The 14,594-nt window shown below is 65.5% G+C and overlaps 4 protein-coding genes across 5 annotated transcripts; all 4 read right to left on the bottom strand.

The window, feature by feature from the left end:
• Positions 1-5: 5 nt before the first annotated feature.
• Positions 6-3,421, bottom strand: CHLRE_12g541050v5 (uncharacterized protein). Its single transcript, XM_043068753.1, has 2 exons — positions 746-3,421; positions 6-548 (listed from the first exon to the last, which is right to left on the bottom strand). Exons 1-2 carry the CDS (start codon positions 3,227-3,229, stop codon positions 225-227), a joined length of 2,808 nt encoding a protein of 935 aa, XP_042919208.1. The 5' UTR covers positions 3,230-3,421; the 3' UTR covers positions 6-224.
• Positions 3,422-3,505: 84 nt separating this feature from the next.
• On the bottom strand, positions 3,506-7,261 carry CHLRE_12g541000v5 (uncharacterized protein). The gene is made up of 2 exons (XM_043068752.1): positions 4,492-7,261; positions 3,506-4,305 (listed from the first exon to the last, which is right to left on the bottom strand). The coding sequence occupies exons 1-2, from the start codon at positions 6,985-6,987 to the stop codon at positions 4,033-4,035; spliced, it is 2,769 nt and encodes a 922-aa protein (XP_042919209.1). The 5' UTR covers positions 6,988-7,261; the 3' UTR covers positions 3,506-4,032.
• Positions 7,262-7,315: 54 nt separating this feature from the next.
• CHLRE_12g540950v5 (uncharacterized protein) lies at positions 7,316-10,981 on the bottom strand. Its single transcript, XM_001693856.2, has 2 exons — positions 8,240-10,981; positions 7,316-8,085 (listed from the first exon to the last, which is right to left on the bottom strand). Exons 1-2 carry the CDS (start codon positions 10,685-10,687, stop codon positions 7,804-7,806), a joined length of 2,730 nt encoding a protein of 909 aa, XP_001693908.2. The 5' UTR covers positions 10,688-10,981; the 3' UTR covers positions 7,316-7,803.
• A 94-nt stretch (positions 10,982-11,075) lies between these two features.
• Positions 11,076-14,501, bottom strand: CHLRE_12g540900v5 (uncharacterized protein). Of its 2 annotated transcripts, none has more exons than XM_001693855.2 (8): positions 14,302-14,501; positions 14,046-14,206; positions 13,737-13,921; positions 13,352-13,481; positions 12,988-13,182; positions 12,771-12,855; positions 11,680-12,598; positions 11,076-11,537 (listed from the first exon to the last, which is right to left on the bottom strand). In XM_001693855.2, exons 1-7 carry the CDS (start codon positions 14,390-14,392, stop codon positions 11,922-11,924), a joined length of 1,524 nt encoding a protein of 507 aa, XP_001693907.1. In that variant the 5' UTR covers positions 14,393-14,501; the 3' UTR covers positions 11,076-11,537; positions 11,680-11,921. The 2 variants fall into 2 exon arrangements, with proteins under 2 accessions (XP_001693907.1, XP_042919210.1); XM_043068751.1 differs by having other exon boundaries at positions 13,343-13,481.
• Positions 14,502-14,594: the final 93 nt, after the last annotated feature.

Genomic DNA, 14,594 nt, shown 5'->3' on the forward strand with positions numbered 1-14,594 from the left:
TCGTCAATCAAGAACTGTACCCACGAACAGCGAGACCAAGAGCTTGCCTCCGGACATCACTCACAGACCTGACTAACCGCCTCAGTTCTCGTACACCTCAGCCAATAGTGAAGCCTCACTCCTCCCTCTCTCCCATATTCCCTTCACGTTGAGCGTGTACCGCCCATCCTTTCAAGCCACTTGGGCGCATCGCGGCCCCTTGCGGCACCCAAGGCCCAAGGCACCTACACCATGAGCACCGAGTGGGGCAGCCGCTGCAGCTCCTGCATCCACTCCAGGTGCACACGCTGAAAGCCGCCTCCGCCGCCACCGCCTCCGCCTGTTGCTCCGCCTCCGCCAGCTGTTCCGCCACCGCCTCCGCCTGTTGCTCCGCCTCCGCCAGCTGTTCCGCCACCGCCTCCGCCTCCTCCTCCGCCACTGCTAGGACCAGCCCCTCCAGTCCCGCCCCCTTCTGTTTCGCTGGAGCCGCCCGCACGCCCGCCACAGCTGCTGCCGGTGCCGCTGCCGGCAGTGGCGCCCTCCGCGGCGTCCATCGCCTCCTGGATGACCTGTGGAGCCAAGACAACATCAGGAAGGACTAAAGGAGCGAGGCGTGCTGAGCTATATGACCACTCGCATTGCGTCGCTGAGCACCTTGCAATACACCCGTAAGCCCCTGTGCTGCAATACCTGACCCACGATTGCGGCCATTCCATCCTGCTGCAATCCCCAGCCACAACCCCATCCCCAAACGACAGCTCCTCACCTCTGCCAGCGTGTCTACCAGAGCCGCGGCCGCGTCCGTGTAGCCCAGCGAAGCCAGCGACGGCGCGCCACTGGCCTCCGACACAGCCGCGGCCGCACACGCCGCCACCTGCACCTGCACCGAGCCAGCCGCCTCGCCGCACGCCAGCTGCCGCGCCGCCGCCTCCACAGCCTCCGCCGCCCGGGCCGCGGCGCCGCACGTGAGCAGCACGGCTGTGCCTGACTGCAGCGGCAGCGGCAGGTACGAGTGGATGTAGGAGCTACGCGGAAGCAGCTGCGGCCGCTGCTGTTGGGAGGTGTGGTCGTCCTCGCCTCCCAGCATGTGGCGTGTGAAGGCCAGGTCGACGGCGCACTCGGCCGCGCCCTGGGCAAGCTGACTGAGCCAGGCGTGCAGCGCCGCAGGCGCCTTTACCATCAGCGCCACCGCCGGGCCCGTCAGCAGCAGCAGCGGCCGAGGCGGCGACCGCGATGGCGGGCTGTGGGCTGCCGAGGCCACGGCAAAGGAAGCCGCAGCAGCAGCGGCGGCGGCAGGCGCCGATGCCGCCAGGGCGCCCGCCGCAAGCATGCGCCACAACGACTCCTGGACCGCTTCCTCGTACGTGCGCGGCTGTTGCTGCTGCCCATCCGGCCCCTCCGCTGCTGCTGAGCCCGAGCAACCCAAGCTCACGCTGCAGCCCCTGCTGACGCGCCCGCCGCAGGGCGCCAGAAACACCAGGTGCCGCAGGCTGGACGTGCCGCCGCCAATGCTGCCGCCGCCGCACGCCACGCTCACGCCCACGTGCAGCTGCTGGATCGCCGCCGTCGGGCCGCCCAGCGCCGCGATGGCGTCCGCAGCCTCGGCCGCCCACTCCCAGGTCTGGTCAGCCGGAGGCACAGGCAGCCCACAGGCCGCCAGGGCGCGGCCTCCCTGCAGCGGGTGCAGGGCCACGAGCGCCCCCACACCGATCCGCAGCTCCGGGCACGCCTGGTGCAGCGCCCGGAGCGGCTGCAGGTCGTCCTGACTGGGCGCCCCGCCGCGGCTGCCCTCCAGCAGCAGCCAGGGCACGCTCAGCCACCGAAAGCCCTTGCCCACAACCCGCGTTGGGGTTTCGGTCTGAGCCTGGGGTTGCGGTACTAGCACACGCGCCACAAAGTCTGTGAGCGTGCGCAGGCTGTGGCACAGCATGCCCGGCAGGTGCGCCTGAAGAGACGGCGTGCTCTGACCGCCAGGGAAGTACCACTGCGACAGCTGCAGGGACACGATCTCGCGGTATTCCGTGCAGCGGCCCGTTGGCAGCGCGAGCGACGCGACTGGCGCGTAGCCCACATCTAGGTCGAACCGACTGAGCTTTCCCGTTTCCATCCGCCGCAGCCAGCACTGCCGCAGCTGCAGCTGCTCCAGGGAGCGCAGCTGGAGTGAGTACTGGAGCATGGGGCCCAGGAAGCCGTAGGGCGACAGCAGCACGTCCCGCGGCTGCCCCGGCTGCTGCAGCAGGCCCTCGTCCCCGGCTTCTGCAACCGCGTACAGGGGGCAGCACTCCAGCCGCAAGCAGCGCGCGCCCCCCAGGAAGTCCCACGAGTAGAAGAGGAAGCTGTTGGCGTGCAGGCTGGGCCCGTCAGTGCCGTGCAGGTTTGTGGACTGTATGACTTCAACCTGTTGCACGTGTCCGAATGCTGCCTGCATCACCTGTTGAGTCTCGCCAGGCTGCTGCTGTGCCGCCGCCAATGCACCGCCGCCCGCAGCGCGTTCTCCGCTAGCGCTGCTGCTGCGTGTGCCGCCGTGGAGGCTGCGACCACGCTGGCGCTCAGCGCTTCGGCTGAAGCTCAGATCGGCTTCCCACTCTGACTCAATTACGCTGACGAGGTGACTAAGGCAAGCCAGGTCAGGCAGGGTCAGGCGCTCGAGCCGCGGCGCCGCCTCCGCAAGCGAATGGTACAACATGTCCTGTACGGCGGAGCCAAGAACCATGTGGCGGACGCCGTGCAGTTCCACAGACCGCAACCCAGAAAAGCTCTGCAGAAGGCTCTTTAGCGCTGACTCCGCATACCATGCACTGTTGCCTGTTTGGAACACCGAGAGGTGCGTGATCCGCTGCCGCGATGCCTTCGGCATTCCCAGGAACGGCAGCGCCAGCAGGGTCTCTAGCCCCACGTCGTCTGGCGCATCGCGCGGCTCGCCCCGCTCCAAGCGAGCCGTTATGTCCGCTGCATCATCCAGAATAATGTGAACCCCAGAAAGGCGCGGCCAGAAAGCGAAAGGCAGCAGCCCCAGCTCCCCTGAGTCGCGCCAGCTCCGCTCCGTGGCCTCCCGGACCACCACACGGACCTCCCGCACGCTGCCGTCGACGCAGTCCCGCAGCGCCCTGCACGCTGCCCGAGCTGGACGCAAGGACCCAGCTGAGCGGATGCAGTCCACCAGCTTATCGCAGGCGTCCAGCGAGAGCGCGGACAGAACGTCCTCAAGCCGCGCAGCCGCAGCCAGCACTGCGCCAGGCTGTGGGTCCATATCTTGCCTTAGGCTTGCCTAAGGTGAGTTGCTGGAGACCTGTCCACTAACGCCTGATTGACACGGGCGTAGTACTAGTAAATGTGAGCAGCATTGGCGCGAATGGAAGACTTCTGTGCGAGCCGTTAGAGACACTCCCAAGCTCCGTGCTAGTTGCTTTGCATTGTACTGTTGAGCTTGACTACAGCGATTAACGACTGAGCGTGACAGTGCAAGTATTTCGCACGAGTATTTCGTGTGGTTTCGCTCATGCCTGCATATGCTACTCAAGCACATGGCGGCTTTTAAGTGTCTGGTATATGCTGCGGACCTGGTATCCTCAAGACCGCGCCAAAATGACCCCACAGCAATGGCACAGCATGACGCAGCACGACACCAGCTTCCCCGGGGTTGCCCCGGCCTACGAAGCCGCTATCAACAACCGTGATCGTTTGCAATAGCCCATAAGACATCGACAGGGATATTCAACCCTCCACCGGTCACAGCGATACTGCATCAACCTCATATCACCTGCTACCGTTGCTTTTGTTCTCGGTGCTGTGGACGCCACAGTGCAGGGACTCTACGCGTTTGGAAACCAAACGTGCAGTCCAAAGCGGCAACCATGAGAAGCCTCCCGCTACATTACGGTGTCCTCGCCACAAACACAAAGGTCTCGCTCAACCGTACCGTACAATTGCGCAAAGCCCCAGTCTTGTTACCTCCCTTGCATGATCCTGGCATGTACCTCATCCGTCGTGGTACGTGTTACGGCGCACCACGGCACGTATCTTATCCCTCCCAGCACATAAAGCCCAAGCCACCTACACCATGAGCACCGAGTGGGGCAGCCGCTGCAGCTCCTGCATCCACTCCAGGTGCGCGCGCTGAAAGCCGCCTCCGCCTCCGCCTGTTGCTCCGCCTCCGCCAGCTGCTCCGGCTCCGCCTCCGCCTCCTCCACCATCGCTGCTAGGACCAGCCCCTCCAGACCCGCCCCCTGCTGTTTCGCCGGAGCCGCCCGCACGCCCGCCACAGCTGCTGCCGGTGCCGCTGCCGGCAGTGGCGCCCTCCGCGGCGTCCATCGCCTCCTGGATGACCTGTGGAGCCAAGACAACATCAGGAGGGAGCGAGGCGTGCTGAGCTATATGACCACTCGGATTGCGTCGCTGAGCACCTTGCAATACACCCGAAAGCCCCTGTGCTGCACTACCTGACCCACGGCGGCCATTCCATCCTGCTGCAATCCCCAGCCACAACCCCATCCCCAAACGACAGCTCCTCACCTCTGCCAGCGTGTCTACCAGAGCCGCGGCCGCGTTCGTGTAGCCCAGCGAAGCCAGCGACGGCGCGCCACTGGCCTCCGACACAGCCGCGGCCGCACACGCCGCCACCTGCACCTGCACCGAGCCAGCCGCCTCGCCGCACGCCAGCTGCCGCGCCGCCGCCTCCACAGCCTCCGCCGCCCGGGCCGCGGCGCCGCACGTGAGCAGCACGGCTGTGCCTGACTGCAGCGGCAGCGGCAGGTATGAGTGGATGAAGGAGCTGCGCGGAAGCAGCTGCGGCCGCTGCTGTTGGGAGGTGTGGTCATCCTCGCCTCCCAGCATGTGGCGTGTGAAGGCCAGGTCGACGGCGCACTCGGCCGCGCCCTGGGCTAGCTGACTGAGCCAGGCCTGAAGCGCCGCCGGCGCCTTTACCATCAGCGCCACCGCCGGGCCCGTCAGCAGCAGCAGCGGCCGAGGCGGCGGCCGCGATGGCAGGCTGTGGGCTGCCGAGGCCGCGGCAAAGGAAGCAGCAGCAGCAGCAGCAGCGGCGGCGGCGGCGGCGGCAGGCGCCGATGCCGCCAGGGCGCCTGCCGCAAGCATACGCCACAGCGCCTCTTGGACCGCTTCCTCGTACGTGCGCGGCTGTTGCTGCTGCCCGTCCGGCCCCTCCGCCGCTGCTGAGCCCGAGCCGCCAAAGCCCCCGCTGCAGCCCCGGCTGACGCGCCCGCCGCAGGGCGCCAGAAACACCAGGTGCCGCAGGCTGGACGTGCCACCGCCGCCAATGCTGCTACCGCCGCACGACACGCTCACGCCCACGTGCAGCTGCTGAATCGCCGCCGTCGGGCCGCCCAGCGCCGCGATGGCGTCCGCAGCCTCGGCAGCCCACTCCCAGGCCTGGTCAGCCGGAGGCACAGGCAGCCCGCAGGCCGCCAGGGCGCGGGCTCCCTGCAGCGGGTGCAGGGCCACGAGCGCCCCCACACCGATGCGCAGCTCCGGGCACGCCTGGTGCAGCGCCCGGAGCGGCTGCAGGTCGTCCTGACTGGGCGCCCCGCCGCGGCTGCCCTCCAGCAGCAGCCAGGGCACGCTCAGCCACCGAAAGCCCTTGCCCACGACCCGCGTTGGGGTTTCGGTCTGAGCCTGGGTTTGCTGCCCCAGCACGCGCCCCACAAAGTCTGTGAGGGTGCGCAGGCTGTGGCACAGCATGCCCGGCAGGTTAGCCTGAAGTGACGGCGTGCTCTGACCGCTGGGGAAGTACCCTTGCGACAGCTGCAGGGACACGATCTCGCGGTATTCCGTGCAGCGGCCCGTTGGCAGCGCGAGCGACGCGACTGGCGCGTAGCCCACATCTAGGTCGAACCTACTGAGCTTTCCCGTTTCCAGCCGCCGCAGCCAGCACTGCCGCAGCTGCAGCTGCTCCAGCGAGCGCAGCTGTAGTGAGTACTGGAGCATGGGGCCCAGGAAGCCGTAGGGCGACAGCAACACGTCCCGCGGCTGCCCCGGCTGCTGCAGCAGGCCCTCGTCCCCGGCTTCTGCAACCGCGTACAGGGGGCAGCACTCCAGCCGCAAGCAGCGCGCGCCCCCCAGGAAGTCCCACGAGTAGAAGAGGAAGCTGTTGGCGTGCAGGCTGGGCCCGTCAGTGCCGTGCAGGTTTGTGGACTGTATGACTTCAACCTGTTGCACGTGTCCGAATGCTGCCTGCATCACCTGTTGAGTCTCGCCAGGCTGCTGCTGTGCCGCCGCCAACGCACCGCCGCCAGCGGCGCGTTCTCCGCTAGCGCTGCTGCTGCGCGTGCTGCCGTGGAGGCTGCGACCACGCTGGCGCTCAGCGCTTCGGCTGAAGCTCAGATCGGCTTCCCACTCTGACTCAATTACGCTGACGAGGTGACTAAGGCAAGCCAGGTCAGGCAGGGTCAGGCGCTCGAGCCGCGGCGCCGCCTCCGCAAGCGAATGGTACAACATGTCCTGTACGGCGGAGCCAAGAACCATGTGGCGGACGCCGTGCAGTTCCACAGACCGCAACCCAGAAAAGCTCTGCAGAAGGCTCTTTAGCGCTGACTCCGCATACCATGCACTGTTGCCTGTTTGGAACACCGAGAGGTGCGTGATCCGCTGCCGCGATGCCTTCGGCATTCCCAGGAACGGCAGCGCCAGCAGGGTCTCTAGCCCCACGTCGTCTGGCGCATCGCGCGGCTCGCCCCGCTCCAAGCGAGCCGTTATGTCCGCTGCATCATCCAGAATAATGTGAACCCCAGAAAGGCGCGGCCAGAAAGCGAAAGGCAGCAGCCCCAGCTCCCCCGAGCCGCGCCAGCTCCGCTCCGTGGCCTCCCGGACCACCACGCGGACCTCCCGCACGCTGCCGTCGACGCAGTCCCGCAGCGCCCTGCACGCCGCCCGAGCTGGACGCAAGGACACAGCTGCGCGGATGCAGTCCACCAGCTTATCGCAGGCGTCCAGCGAGAGGGCGGACAGCACGTCCTCTAGCCGCGCAGCCGCAGCCAGCACTGCGCCAGGCTCCATATCTTGCCTTAGGCTTGCCTAAGGTGAGTGGCTGGAGTCCTGTCCACTAACGCCTAATGTCTGTGGTGACACGGGCGTGCTAGTACATGTGAGCCCTGGCGAGGACGAGAAGCATTGGCGCGAATGGAAGTCTGTGCGAGCCGGCAGAGAAACTCCCAAGCTCCGTGCTAGTTAATTTGCAATGTACTGTTGAGCTTGACTACAGCGATTAAGGACTGAGCGTGACAGTGCAAGTATTTCGCACGAGTATTCGTGTGGTTTCGCTCATACCTGCATATGCTACTCAAGCCACATGGCGGCTTTTAAGTGTCTGGTATATGCTGCGGAGCTGGTATCCTATAGAACTGCGCCCCAATGACCCCATGCAATGGCACAGCATGACGCAGCACGACGCCCAACCTTTTCCCCGGGGTTGCCCCGGCCTACGAAGCCGCTATCAACAACCGTGATCATTTGCAATAGCCCATAAGACATCGTCAGGGATATTCAACCCTCCACCGGTCACAGTGACCTGCATCAACATTAACATCACCTGCTACCGTTGCTTTTGTTCTCGCTGCTGTGGATGCCACAGTGCAGGGGCTCTACGCGTTCGGTAACCAAACGTGCAGTCCAAAGCGGCAACCATGAGAAGCCTCCCGCTACATTACGGTATCATCGCCACAAACGCAAAGGACTGGCTCAACCGTACCCTACAATTGCGCAAAGCCCCACCTCCCTTGCATAATCCTGGCATGTACCTCATCCGTCGTAGTGCGTGTTACGGAGCACCACGGCACGTATCTTATCCCTCCCAGCACATAAAACCCAAGCCACCTACACAATGGGCACCGAATGGGGCAGCCGCTGCAGCTCCTGCATCCACTCAAGGTGCACACGCTGAAAGCCGCCTCCGCATCCGCCTCCTCCGCCTGCTGCTCCGCCTCCGCCTGCTGCTCCGCCACCGCCCCCGCCTCCTCCACCATCGCTGCTAGGACAAGCCCCTCCAGTCTCGCCCCCTGCTGTTTCACCGGAGCCGCCCGCACGCCCGCCACAGCTGCTGCCGGTGCCGCTGCCGGCAGTGGCGCTCTCCGCGGCGTCCATCGCTTCCTGGATGACCTGTGGAGCCAAGACAACATCAGGAAGGAGCGAGGCGTGCTGCTTTCATGTCTCTTATGACGCTGGGCACCCATGAGCCTGCTGCGACACTGGGCCTTACGTTCTGCAACACATGCACCCCCCTGCTACAACCCCATTCCCCACTTGGCCGTACCTCTGCCAGCGTGTCTACCAGAGCCGCGGCCGCGTCCGTGTAGCCCAGCGAAGCCAGCGACGGCGCGCCACTGGCCTCCGACACAACCGCGGCCGCACACGCCGCCACCTGCACCTGCACCGAGCCAGCCGCCTCGCCGCACGCCAGCTGCCGCGCCGCCGCCTCCACAGCCTCCGCCGCCCGGGCCGCGGCGCCGCACGTGAGCAGCACGGCTGTGCCTGACTGCAGCGGCAGCGGCAGGTACGAGTGGATGTAGGAGCTACGCGGAAGCAGCTGCGGCCGCTGCTGTTGGGAGGTGTGGTCGTCCTCGCCTCCCAGCATGTGGCGTGTGAAGGCCAGGTCGACGGCGCACTCGGCCGCGCCCTGGGCTAGCTGACTGAGCCAGGCGTGCAGCGCCGCCGGCGCCTTCACCATCAGCGCCACAGCCGGGCCCGTCAGCAGCAGCAGCGGCCGAGGCGGCGGCCGCGATGGCAGGCTGTGGGCTGCCGAGGCCGCCGCAGAGGAAGCAGCAGCAGCAGCGGCGGCGGCAGGCGCCGATGCCGCCAGGGCGCCCGCTGCAAGCATGCGCCACAGCGCCTCTTGGACAGCTTCCTCGTACGTGCACGGCTGTTGCTGCTGCTGCTCCTGCCCGTCCGGCCCCTCCGCCGCTGCTGAGCCCGAGCCGCCAAAGCCCCCACTACAGCCCCGGCTGACGCGCCCGCCGCAGGGCGCCAGAAACACCAGGTGCCGCAGGCTGGACGTGCCGCCGCCGCCAATGCTGCTGCCACCGCACGACACGCTCACGCCCACGTGCAGCTGCTGGATCGCCGCCGTCGGGCCGCCCAGCGCCGCGATGGCGTCCGCAGCCTCGGCCGCCCACTCCCAGGCCTGGTCAGCCGGAGGCACAGGCAGCCCGCAGGCCGCCAGGGCGCGGGCTCCCTGCAGCGGGTGCAGGGCCACGAGCGCCCCCACACCGATGCGCAGCTCCGGGCACGCCTGGTGCAGCGCCCGGAGCGGCTGCAGGTCGTCCTGACTGGGCGCCCCGCCGCGGCTGCCCTCCAGCAGCAGCCAGGGCACGCTCAGCCACCGAAAGCCCTTGCCCACAACCCGCGTTGGGGTTTCGGTCTGAGCCTGGGTTTGCTGCCCCACCACGCGCCCCACAAAGTCTGTGAGGGTCCGCAGGCTGTGGCACAGCATGCCCGGCAGGTACGCCTCCAGGGCCCACGTGCCCATACCGCTGGGGAAGTACCCTTGCGACAGCTGCAGGGACACAATCTCGCGGTGCTTGTCAGAACAGCGTGTCCCCGGCCTTGTGGACGACGCGACTGGCCCGTAGCGCACTTCCAAGCTGAGCCGACTGAGCTGTCCCGTGGCCATCCGCCGCAGCCAGCACTGCCGCAGCTGCAGCTGCTCCAGGGAGCGCAGCTGTAGTGATTTATACAGCATGAGGCGCAGGAAGCCGTAGGGCGACAGCAGGGCGTCCCGTGCGGGCCCTGCCAGCTGCATGATCTCGACCCCCTCTCCTGCGCTCGTGTACAGCGGGCAGTAGTCCAGCCGCAAAGAGCGGAGGGCCCGCAGGACGCCCCACAGGGAGAAGAGCCTGGTGTTTGCACGCAGGCTGGGCGCTGCAGTGCCATTCTGGCTCGTGAGCTGCAGGATGTCGAGCTGCTGCACGTGACGGAACGCGTTGCGCATCGCCTGTGTCTTGGCGGGCTGCTGCGATGCCAGCAACGCACCGGCGGCGCGTTCGCCACCGCTGCTGTGCGTGCCGCCGTGGAGGCTGTGGCCGCGCTGGCGCGCAGAGCTTGCGCTGATTCGTGTACTGGCTCGCGACTCTGAGTCGACCGCGCCGACGAGTCCGCTTAGGCACGCCAGTTCAGGGAGCGTCAGGCGCTCGAGTCGCGGCGCCGCCTCCGCAAGCGACTGGTAGAGCATGTACTGACGGTACGGCCCCGACGGCATATGGCGGACACCGTGCAGCTCCACAGACCGCAACCCAGGAAGTCTCTGCAGCAGGTTGCTCAGAGCTAGCTCCGGCGTCCATGCTCTGTTGCCCGTCTGGAACACTGCGAGGTGTGCAATTCGCCGCAGTGATGCCTTCGGCATTCCCAGGAACGGCAGCGCCAGCAGGGTCTCTAGCCCCACGTCTCCGGCCACATCGCGCGGCTCGCCCCGCTCCAAGCGAGTCAGTATATCCGATGCGTCATCCAAGATCACGTGAACTCTGGCCAGACGTTGCCAGAAAGCGAAAGGCATTGGGCCGCGTTGCCGCTTTGAGGCCTCCCGGACCACCACGCGGATTTCCCGCACGCTGCCGTCGACGCAGTCCCGCAGCGCCTTGCATGCTGCCCGAGCTGGACGTAGGGACCCAGTTGCGCGGATGCAGTCCACCAGCTTATCGCAGGCGTCCAGCGAGAGCGCGGACAGCACGTCCTCTAGCCGAGGTGCACGGCCGGGCCGCGAGTCCATTCCTTGCCTCTGGCACTACCTGGCCACCAAAGCGCTGTAGATGACACCTAGATAACAAGATGCTCCTAGTAGGTGTGGGCACGGGCGAGGTCGAGCAGGAATTGCAGCATGGCCGCTAGTGCTCGCCGGTGCCAGGAGCTCTCCAGGAATTTCCCTAAGCAGTGTTTTATATGTTTAACTATGACCTTTGAAAGGCCCCGCGCTGTATGGCGGCGTGTTTGCTTTGACGATTGCGCGCAGCCTTTTGCAAGAAAACCGATACCGTAGCTCTGGAGGCCGGGCACTTCAAGATACTCTATTATGCGGTGTATTAGTATCTAGCTGTATGCAGCGCTAGGCACGGACCGAAGCGCCCATGTATGTTCACCGCATGACACAGCACGCGTTGCAAGAGCGGGAAGGCGGAACAGCGCTGATAGTCCGCCAGCCCAAATACAAATTTGAATTGGATATGGTGCACGGCCAATGCACGCCGTGAGTTGTGGTACAAGCCCGAAGCGACACGCGGCAAGCGCTGGAAGGGAGGCAACATCCCCTTGCACCCTCAGAGCTGCCAACAGGCAATCTTCATATGCAGTGCACGCAGGTACGCCGCTATGCACAGCATTACAGTCTCCTTGGAGCTTTATTTCTGTGCGCTATCTACCGGCTGGTGTTTTGTTCCGGTACATGCACGACTAGCTATCCACTGCTGCTAGGGGTGTACACGACACCCTGCGACACGACCACTGGTTTGCCACACTAACAGTACATGCCTGTACCCCGACAGCACGTGCGCCTTATCCATACGGCTCTTCGGCGTGGACCTAGCTAAGACCTCATCAAACCATCCGCATCAGCTTGCGTTTGCCTGTCATTTTACCAAATGAATCAGCGGATCAAACGTCGCAATTTGCAGTTCGCGCTGCATTCGGCCGTCTGTGCGGGCCCATTCGAGTCACAGGCCCCCCAAGAGCCCATATAGCTTAGCGGTGGACCTGCCAAGGGCTCACCTGCCGCGAGCTCTAGGTCGTCCCCGAGCTCTCCGAGCGCTCGCCGGTCAGGCAAGATGGTTGTAGCGCGGACCTCGGCGTTTTGCACATTTTGCAGAGGAAAAGGCAAACGAGCGAAGGTGCGAAGGCGCGAAGTATAGCTGATATAGCTTTTTCAAGACGCAAAGGCGCGAAGACGCAAAAAACCACCAGAACAAGATAGAAACTGTGTTTGTGGCAGTACCTATAAACAGTGGTGCAAATCAAACAGTGGTCCAAATCAAAGGCTGTTTAAGTGTCGCAGCGATGCCCCATGCCCCATGCAACACGGATCTCCCTGCCCCAGGGCCGACTGCGATGTCCGTCTGCCCCGCCGCAACTACCGCATCTCCCGCGTCCGTACGTGCACCCGTGGCGGGGCCCGCCGCCTCCGCCAGCGCGGCTGCGGTCTCCGGATCACCCATCATCGCCACCAGAGCATCACCGTGCGCCGCCGCTCGCACCGCCTCGGCCTCGGCCTTGTCCTTCGCCGCAGTGGCGTTCGCCGGGACCTGCTGGTGAGCAGCAGTGCCAGCCGCTACTGGTGCCGTGGCTGCCCCAACCGCAGCGCGGGCATCCACTGCCGCCGCCAGAGTTGCATCCACCGCAACCTGAGCTGCCGCAGCCGCTGAGTCTTTGCCACCGTCTGCTGCAGTCGCAACCGGCTCGCTGGTAGCAGCCGGCTGGGCGCCCGCCGCAGAAGTGTTGGCCGCCAATGCAGTCTGCACGGCTGCCGCCGCAAGGGCCGCGGCTAGCTGGTCAGAGGGGCGCTCGCAGGTGTGGACACAGTTGACTCCGGCCTCCCAGTTCCACAGCCTGCCCTGCCAGTCGGCCATGGAGGTAGCGCGGCTCACGGCGGCGCTGCACAGCGGTGCCAGGTCGTAGTTTGCGGCCACGTAGCCTGGGGCGGCGGAGTGGAAGCCAGTGGCGGAAGGAACATCAGGCGGAATGCACGAGCAGTACGAGGAACGCACATTACCACAAGAGCGGAGACGCTTCATGTCAGGTTAAAGAACGGCATGAACACCAGAATCCCCAAGCGCGGCGGCACTGCAGACAATTGCTCCACTCACCTGGGTAGTAGATCGGACGGGAGCCGGCTGCCTTGAAGGCGCAGCGGGCTCCCTGGCTCTGGCCCCACAACCACCCGCGGGCATCCTGTGACCAAGCAGTTGGAGCATGCTTATAAGTGGGTCAAGCTGAAGTTGTTCCGGTCGGAAGGAACTGCGCTGGCGTTGCCGAGCGGCTCAAAACCCCGCCCCAGCCAGTTTACATTTGCACTGAACTCACCGTAGCGCTGTTATTGGCGTTTGGTGCCATGGGGCACGGCAGGGCGGCAGTCCAGTCCAGCAGTTGCTGCACCTCAACATCAACAGCCGCGCCGTCCGTAAGGGTGGCGCCAATCTTGGTCACTGGCATGGTGACGGCCGCGGAGGACGCGTCGTCACCGGTCCGCCCCAGGAGCGCGCGGCGCCTCCCAGCAGCCTGCAAGGGAATGAGGCATTACACAAAACGTGGTTGGGTTGGGTCGCAATGTTGGAGACGCACTGCACCGGTACCCGGTTCCAAGGCAGCAGCACGCAGGCGTCCATGCACATGCGCACAACGGGTTGCGCTAACACGCTGAAACGCCATCCCTCCTCACCGGCCCCACCTGGTAGCCGTCATAGTAGATGGGCGTGCCGTCGCTGTTCTTGTGCGCGCAGCTGGCGCCGCCCTGCCACGACCACAGACGCCCGCTGGCGTCCGGAGTGGCGGTATCGGCGGTGGGCGCGAAAGAGCACCTGGAGGGCGGGACGGCGGCCCGGCACGTGTGGGGAGTGTGTGTGTGTGTGTGTGTGTGTGTGTGTGTGCAGGGGCGTGGGGTACACATGTGGGTCGGGCTGCATTACACATCTTCATGTGTGCGGATGCGCTAAGGCGAAAGCAGCCTTGGAAAGCTGCCGCTCGCTCGCCCACACGATGAAATGCATATCTAGTGCCTGCCGCGCGTGCTGACCCATGTCACTGTTAAACAAGAGCACAGCAGCTGGACCCACCTCGGCGCGGCATCCCAGGCGACGGTGGCGGCGGGCGGCCCTGCAGGGCTGGGGCGCACGGCGCAGGACTGCTGACTGGCCGGGTTCCAGGACCATGGCCGACCCATTGAATCGAGCACGACGGGCTGAGACGCGGATTCAGCGGGGCAGGCGGGCGCGGCATCCCAGGCGAGGTCGGCGGAAGCCTGTAAGTGTTCATGGCGGGGCAAGCGATGTGGGTTGTGGGTTGCGGTGCGTGCCGATCAGGACAGCAAACGCGGCGGAGGGGCAAGAGCATCGAGGCGCACGGCAGGCCCTGTGGTGCCGCACCTGGTTGTACAAGACCTGCGAGTCGTTCACCAGCGTCTTCCCATTCACCACAACCACGCTGCTGCTGGCGTCCTGGCCGGGGCCGGCGACGGACCCGGAGAAGGCCGTCGAGGGCGAGCCGCCACTCGAGACCGCAACGGCGCTAGCGCGTGCGGACGAGCCTGTAGCAAGGGCGGACCGATGTGATCAAACGCAGCAGAGCAACTTACCGCAGAGAAACCCAAAGGCATCACGGCGCGTGGCACCAAGTGCTCACCCGTGTCGGCGGACGAAACGCAACACATCAGCAGAACGGTAGCCGCTGCCGCAGCAGCAGCGGCGGGCCTGAACATCTGAGCGCCTTTCATTTCCCTTATGCACCCTTGCAAGAGCTCTGTTAAGTTTCGGGGTTTGAGGACGTTGAGGGGGGGAGAGTGTCGCTTGAAGTGCGCGTGCCAGACAGCTGAGACTATAAGTTAGGTATATGGATCGCGAGGAAAGCAGGGTATGTCCGTGTTTATTGGAGGCCGGGCAGGGACCTATAGATAAGGCCAGCCCAAGCACCCCCGT

The sequence above is a fragment of the Chlamydomonas reinhardtii genome, chromosome 12 (assembly GCF_000002595.2).
Source record: "Chlamydomonas reinhardtii strain CC-503 cw92 mt+ chromosome 12, whole genome shotgun sequence".
NCBI classification, from domain to species: domain Eukaryota; kingdom Viridiplantae; phylum Chlorophyta; class Chlorophyceae; order Chlamydomonadales; family Chlamydomonadaceae; genus Chlamydomonas; species Chlamydomonas reinhardtii.

What these genes read in the sequence shown, in the direction of transcription:
- CHLRE_12g541050v5 (XM_043068753.1), bottom strand. Translation starts at nt 3,229, where the DNA reads ATGGACCCACAGCCTGGCGCAGTGCTGGCTGCGGCTGCGCGGCTTGAG. An exon ending in TGGTAGACACGCTGGCAGAG is followed by an intron (nt 549 to 745) that starts GTGAGGAGCTGT and finishes TTGGCTCCACAG; the next exon opens with GTCATCCAGGAGGCGATGGA.
- CHLRE_12g541000v5 (XM_043068752.1), bottom strand. Translation starts at nt 6,987, where the DNA reads ATGGAGCCTGGCGCAGTGCTGGCTGCGGCTGCGCGGCTAGAGGACGTG. An exon ending in TGGTAGACACGCTGGCAGAG is followed by an intron (nt 4,306 to 4,491) that starts GTGAGGAGCTGT and finishes TTGGCTCCACAG; the next exon opens with GTCATCCAGGAGGCGATGGA.
- CHLRE_12g540950v5 (XM_001693856.2), bottom strand. Translation starts at nt 10,687, where the DNA reads ATGGACTCGCGGCCCGGCCGTGCACCTCGGCTAGAGGACGTGCTGTCC. An exon ending in TGGTAGACACGCTGGCAGAG is followed by an intron (nt 8,086 to 8,239) that starts GTACGGCCAAGT and finishes TTGGCTCCACAG; the next exon opens with GTCATCCAGGAAGCGATGGA.
- CHLRE_12g540900v5 (XM_043068751.1), bottom strand. Translation starts at nt 14,392, where the DNA reads ATGAAAGGCGCTCAGATGTTCAGGCCCGCCGCTGCTGCTGCGGCAGCG. An exon ending in CGCAGGTCTTGTACAACCAG is followed by an intron (nt 13,922 to 14,045) that starts GTGCGGCACCAC and finishes GAACACTTACAG; the next exon opens with GCTTCCGCCGACCTCGCCTG. An exon ending in GCCTGGGATGCCGCGCCGAG is followed by an intron (nt 13,482 to 13,736) that starts GTGGGTCCAGCT and finishes CCCGCCCTCCAG; the next exon opens with GTGCTCTTTCGCGCCCACCG.